The following is a 6,549-nucleotide window of genomic DNA, read 5'->3' as shown; positions in this document are numbered from 1 at the left end:
GGGTGTTTTGTGCTGGCCTTTGAGTGAAACATGTAACGTAAAAAAGAGAAAAAACATTTTTGCTTTTTTGTTTTTCTTGTTTTTTGTTTTTTTGCCACCGACTTACACACAAAATATGCAGAAAAAGTTCTAAAAGTTTTTCGCTTTTCGTTTTTTTGTTTTTCATTCGGTTTCGGTTTCTGTTTCTTCTCTGCAATTAGCTTAGCGTTTTGCATTGTTTCTGTTTACGTAGCTGATTCATATATTAATTTCATAGCCTGCCAAGCATCGTAATTCTCCTGCTCCCCTTAGCTGGCTGACCTTCGACCTTTTTGGGTTGTGTGGCTCGTGTATAGATACATAAATACATTTATGGACATTTCTTCTTGCTTTGCTTTAAATATATTGTATATATATATATATATGTGTATATATAATTTGTTGGGTTTTTGCAGTTGCTTTCTTTGCGTTTGTCTGGGTGTTTTCGTGTGTGTGTGTGAGTGTGAGTGTGGTTTAGAGAGAGAGTTAGACATATACATAAGCGCATATGCATGTTCGTATAGAGATTAGTACGCGTAGGTAGCTCTTAGGTTCACATGTGTGTCTCAGTGTGAGTGTGTGTATCTGTGTTTCAGCTTTCATCTTCTTTTAGCTTTTAGCGCGGCTCTAATTAATGGCGTAAGTTTTTTTGTCGGTAAGAATTGCGATCGGCTTGCAAGCATTTCAACGCCACGAAACGCTCAAAAGTATGCTACGAAGCAGCCATGAATGCGTGTGTGGTTGTGTGTGTGTGTGTGTGACTGTTCCTGTATCTATGAGTGAGTCGGTGTATGTGAATGTGTGTCTGTGTGCTGACAATTTATTTACTAGGAATATCTTTTGTTTTGCATTTGCTTTTCTTCTGCTCTCTTTTCTTTCTCCACCTCCTCCGCCTGCTCCTCCTTTCCTTTTGTGTGTGGGTGTGTGTGATTCTTGTCCTTGGCTTTATGCTTTTACTTTCAATCTTTTTATCCGACTTTCCTTTGCACGGATTTTCGCTTGCCTCTTTGGCTATTAGTTCTTTTGCTCTCTTTTTATTTGGCGCCCAACAAGAACCACAAAGTGGGAATGTAATGAGTTATGTGTGTGTGTGGGAAAGGGACAGAGTGGTTGAGTAAGACCGAGAGAGAGAGAGAGATAGAGAGCTAGAAAGGATGTTTACTGCATTTTGTTAAACATTCAAATACTTAAATTTAATTGCTTGCTTTATATTCTTGCCTTTCTGCTTGCTTGCTTTAATTTAATATATAGATATATTACCATTCATTGAATTTATCTTTCTTCTTCTACCCCTCGTTTCTCCTTATTGGAACTGCGCTCCTTTTTTGACGAAAAAAAAAATCATTTCTCTTCCCATCTGCTTTTTAATATTATGCTTAAGTTTCTTCATTTTGAAATTGTGGTTGCTGCTGCTGCTGTTTCTTCTGCTTTTGCTGTTGATGTGTGCCTCTCGCTCGCTCGGCGTTCTCGTTCTCGCTCTCGCTCTAGCCAGCCGCGCTCCTCTTGCCGTCCCGCTTACTCTTTCACTTCGAAATATTTGTAGGTCGGATTCTCGTACCCATTGATCTGCATGTTGGGCACGATCTTCTCCTCCTGGACGATGGGATGGTGTGTGGTCACGTTCTAGTTTGGGATAGAATTGGATTAGTATTTTTTTTTAAAGATTTATCCTATGTGTGTTGGATACGGAGCAAGAGATTACCAAACCCTTCATTTGTCATACACCACAATTGAAGGCAGTTTTGTATTATCAACTACTGTTATACAACTTCAAGCTCATGTACCAAGCCAAGACTAACTGTTATACACAATTGGATAGGGAAACAATTAAGTGGAGTTACAATATGTTTTATCCTATGAAATTGACCATCCTTCTGGACAATATTACTGGGTTAAACCACAGCTATAAAACTGTTATACATATATCGTGGGCTAAAATTAATCAATGTAGTCGCTTTGCCTTCATTTGTAGTTCACCATTGTTATTCACCTACTGTTATACAACTGTTATACAACTGTTATACAACTGTTATAAAACTGTTATACATAAACTTTTCACTGTTATATGGTGATCTCCGCACTCCATATCCCAACCCCCCACCCACCTGATCGACCTCAATGAAGCCCTGGGCGTGCGGCGAGCGCGATGTCCGCCATTTGGCCACGGCCACGCCCACAAAGACGGCCGCCATGAGGGCGATGCCGGCGAAGGAGAGCGTGAAGTAGACATTGCGGCCCTCCTTGGCCGCGTGCGCATGCTGCGCGAACTCGCGACGCAGCGAGAAGCTCTGCAACGAGAGGGGAGAGAGAGAGAGGGGATAGGCTTTAGGCAAATGCGGTACGAGTTGGCGCCGCAGCTCAAATACCGATTCGCGGTGGCCCAGATCGTGGGTCATGAAGTGCTGCACCTGCGGCTCGGCCTCCTGGTGAGCAACGGCAGCGGCCACATCCTCCACCGCCCGCTGGACGGCATCATCGTCGACCGTTGGCAGCACGGTCTGCACCTTGGTGCTGCTACAGAGGGGATAGTATTAGTTATAGTTATTCAAAAACTTTGGTATAGAGATACCCACCTTACTGTTGCCTCGGCGTACTCGGTATCCGACAGCTCCTTCTCGCTCTTGGTGGTGTCCAAGTTAAGATTGGCCGCTGTGACCAATCCGCCATCGAGACCCAGCTCCTTGCTGCTGAGGCTCTTCTCCTGCTGCTGCTGTTGCGCCTGCGATTGGGTCGACGACTGGGCATTGGACTGCTGCTGCTGCTGCTGCGATTGCTGCTGCTGTTCGGCCGCCTGCGACTTGAGCATGTCGTCCACCTTCTTGGCCTCCATACGCAGCTTCTCCTCGCGCAATTTCTCCCGCTCGGCGGCCCGCTGCTCCTTGCGCTGCTTTTCGGCCAGCCGGAGTCGCTCCTTCTCGGCCACCTTGCGCTCGATCTCGATGCGGTACTTGTCCAGAATGCCGGCCTCCGCCTCCTCGCTCATGCCCAGCGACGAGCCGGGAATGTCGTCCTTGCTGCGCAATGCCAAAATATAATCGTTCATCAGCTGGGCAATCTTGGCCGATAGCTCCGGGTAGCGCTTGAGCATGGTCATCGACTGATTGACAGCACGATCGATGTCGATCAGGCGCTCCAGAGTGCGTGGTCGCTCCGAGGCAGCCGCCTCCAGGCCACCGGGTCCTCCAGAGTTCAACAGGTGGCGGTAGTGGGCCAGAGCATGGGCACGGTCCTTGTGCAGGGCGCGCAGCAACTTTTGCAGGCACTTCTCAACATGGTGGGCCTAGATGAGATTGGGAGCATTAGCAAACGTTTTCCTTTGAAAGAGCCCTTCTATTAAAACTTAAAAACCCTTTCAAGTGATGTGACATTTGGCGCCCCCGGGTGGACTTACGTTTAGTGCTAATATAAACCGCGTCTAAAATCCCCTAGTTCAAGGTTCTTTTCTTTTTCGTTTTAATCAATTCTAGCTACTAATTTATACATTTAATATCGATCCCACACCACGACCGGTCTTATCCCATTGAGGATACCTCTCGTTGGGAGAACTACTCACGTTCGGGGGCTGTTCGGTGAGGGCCTGGGTGTAGCAGGTCATGGCCTCCCGCTTCCGCTGGTTGATGTGGGCCAAAACGCGCTGCTGGTGCATGGCGGCCAGCTGGTGCTTCTCGGCGTTGCCTTCTTCCTCGAGTGCCTGAACAGAAGTCTAAAATTACATTCCCATATAAAGACGTATTGCACACCAAGAGAGAAAGATTATCAGCATGGGGAATTTGCTTCGATCGATAACAATATGCAGCTGTCGATCGGTATTGGTCTATCGGTATTTCAATTATTCTCTTTTCATTTAAATTTTCGAAAAAAATTGCCTCGATTTTGTACGTATTTTGTTTGTGGTTGAAATGTTGTTTTGGGTGGGGATTGGGAACGTGTCGCGTGGTTTGTCCAGAGTTATGGGACTAAAGAGCTTCTCGCAATTTATATTATTTGTTAGTGCTGCCATGGGGGATCGAGATGGAGCGAGAATGAGCGAGAGAGATACAGAGATACAGTGCGAGCCACTGATGCGGTGCAAAACTGGTGGGATTTGAAATGTTTCTGTCCATGGGGTCGAATTGGGTCTGTATGGTATATGGTAATATATACATGGATGCAGTTCATTCCTGGCGGAAGCACAGCAGTTACTTAAGCAGCATATACAGGTCTACAATGCGAGCAATACACATCGATGAGGACCAAAGTCGGGATATCAGGTGTTGGGTTTCCGTATCCATATACGTTTGTGTTCGTTCTCGTTTTTTAGTTCGTTTCGTGGATCGTTTGGTTTCGAAATAAAGCATAGGTTTAGGTTTACGTGTAGGTTTAGGTATAGGCGGATTATAGTTAGTTTAAAATGCCAATCAGTTCAACTACAAAGCACTTTGGATGTTAGTTAGTAATATGGGTAATTGGATCTATTGTTTCGTTCCTGTAGCGGTACTTCGTTAACTGGTTAGATTACGAGCAGCATTATCGTTATTGTTACTGGTATTGTTATTGTTATTTGCTGTTGTGATTACAATCTGATGCCTCTTTCGCTCCCATTTGCCATACATATGGATACACAAATAAACAAGAAGACAGCCCAACGATGCCCAGAGATATGGATGGGTGGTATAACCCTAAGATGGGTAGTAGAACCAATCTCTGGACCTCGAAGTGCAGCAAAAGAAAAGCAGGCGATACAATGAGCGCAACATAATGAGCTACGATTACGGTTAGAGTAGGAAACAATTACGATTACGATATACAGGGTGTGCATGGTAAGGGGTTTCAGATGGGAACTCAAGGGAACTAATTGAAATGATAAACGACTATGACGATTATACAGATGGATGGAATACTGGTTATGAGGTAGCTTCAGGTGGCAAGCTTAAACGGATTTCTATATCATTTGTTATGATCCTTAATCAATTAATCCCTTGCCAACTGAATAACCCGATATAGACGCAGACATACACACACATTCAGATGCAGAGACATAGCTTTTAAATGGTTCACATATTCTAGAGGATAGGTGGCAGGCAGTCAGAGGGAGACAGACAGAGATAGGGGTTTCGGTGCGAGACAGAGACAGAGTGATGAGTAGAGACAGTGAGACAGAGAGAGAGAGAGATAGGGTTTCGGGATGTGGAATATCGGAAATGAGTGCGTCACACACAAAGGATGACTAACCTGGAAGCGAGCCGTCATCCGCTGCTTAAAGGATTGGGCTGCCTTGGGGTCCGCCAAGCGCATATCCTGGTACTTCTCCTCCAGATCCGACCAGTCCTTCATCACGCGCGTGACCTTCTCGCGATGCGATTCCTCAAGGCGCTGTTGGGCTTCCTTTGTTTAGAATACGTTTTGTGTTGCATCGATAAATAAACCTGCGCCCTCAACGTAAACACTTACTTTCTGACTTACTTTGTAGCTCTGGTGCTCATAGTGCGGATCAAAGTGGGTGAAGTATGGGTCCGAGGTGGGCTGTGCGGTGGATGGTGGGGCTCCTCCTCCTCCGTTAGAAGATCCTACTCCCGAGTTTCCAGAGTTCACAGATGCTGCAGCAGCTGCGGCGGCTGCGGCGGCGGCGGCGGAAAGCTGAGGAGTGCTCGTGACCAAATCAGAGGATTTTGCGGGCGTCTTTTCAGATGAGGCAGAAACTGAAACCGGACCACTAGACGGCACCGAGGCGGAGGCACCACTCTTTAGGGTCACCACCTTAGATCCTCCGCTCTGATCCCAGGAGGTCTCACCCTCGGCTTCGCCCTCGGAACCAGCTCCATCCTCCTCGTAGTTGTCACCCTCCTCGCCGCTATCGTATTCCGCATTTATATCATCCAGAGATCCGCTATTTGCATCGCCAGTCGATCCGGTGCTGGGACTTCCTCCCCCGGCAGCTGCCTCATCCGCCACCATCTCGTCCTCCTCATCATCGCCCATCAGATCATCCTCATCGTCCAGCTCGTCGTCATTGGCATCCTTTGAGTAATTCGAGTCATTGCTATCGTCCTCGTCATTCACCATCAGTTCGTCGTTGGCACTGGTGATCTGGGCTGGTGGCATCACCGGCAGGTCGGTCTTTTTCACATGGATTTCATCAGCTAAGAGGGGGAAGTGATGGAATCATAAATTATAAATTTCACATCAATAGCATAAAAGGTGTCTAATTGAGGGGGAAATTCCCATAAAGTTATCAACGAAACCCAAACTTTAATTGTAGAATGAGAAACCAAATTCAAGCAAACTGAATAAATAAATGCATAACTGATTCGCTTAATGTCCAATGAAAGAGTGAGTAATGGCACATTTGTTTGTTCTGTGCACATTTGATTTGTGTTTTAAATAATTAATATTTCCTAACCACAGGGTGTAAGTAACTAATGGCTGTGTAGGGAAAAAAAGGTAGTCCAATGTGTCAACGTAATTGAAGGGGATTGCGGAAAAAGAAAAAGAAGCGTGCTCATTGGATTTGCGGAATATCCAATTTTTTTTTTATTTTTTTATTTATTTTTT

The 6,549-nt window shown here is 45.8% G+C and overlaps 1 protein-coding gene across 15 annotated transcripts in view; it reads right to left on the bottom strand.

Annotated features, from left to right (window-relative positions):
* Nucleotides 1–221: 221 nt before the first annotated feature.
* Nucleotides 222–6,549, bottom strand: part of Appl (amyloid-beta-like protein) — a 51,470-nt gene continuing 45,142 nt past the window's right edge. For 4 of the 15 annotated variants that reach the window (XM_017142731.3, XM_070218871.1, XM_070218870.1 and 1 more), the window contains 6 exons: nt 5,449–6,137; nt 5,230–5,382; nt 3,572–3,721; nt 2,592–3,298; nt 2,124–2,532; nt 222–1,641 (listed from right to left, as the gene is read on the bottom strand). In XM_017142731.3, the coding sequence (XP_016998220.2) occupies nt 1,534–1,641; nt 2,124–2,532; nt 2,592–3,298; nt 3,572–3,721; nt 5,230–5,382; nt 5,449–6,137 (2,216 nt within the window). In that variant the 3' untranslated portion in view covers nt 222–1,533. The remainder of the gene's footprint in view (nt 1,642–2,123; nt 2,533–2,591; nt 3,299–3,571; nt 3,722–5,229; nt 5,383–5,448; nt 6,138–6,549) is intronic. The other 11 variants (XM_070218872.1, XM_070218873.1, XM_017142740.3 and 8 more) reach the window with 11 other exon arrangements.

Source organism: Drosophila takahashii, chromosome X (assembly GCF_030179915.1).
Source record: "Drosophila takahashii strain IR98-3 E-12201 chromosome X, DtakHiC1v2, whole genome shotgun sequence".
Lineage (NCBI taxonomy): Eukaryota > Metazoa > Arthropoda > Insecta > Diptera > Drosophilidae > Drosophila > Drosophila takahashii.
Note: the sequence above shows the minus strand (reverse complement) of the source record. Positions and strands in the feature narration are given on the sequence as shown.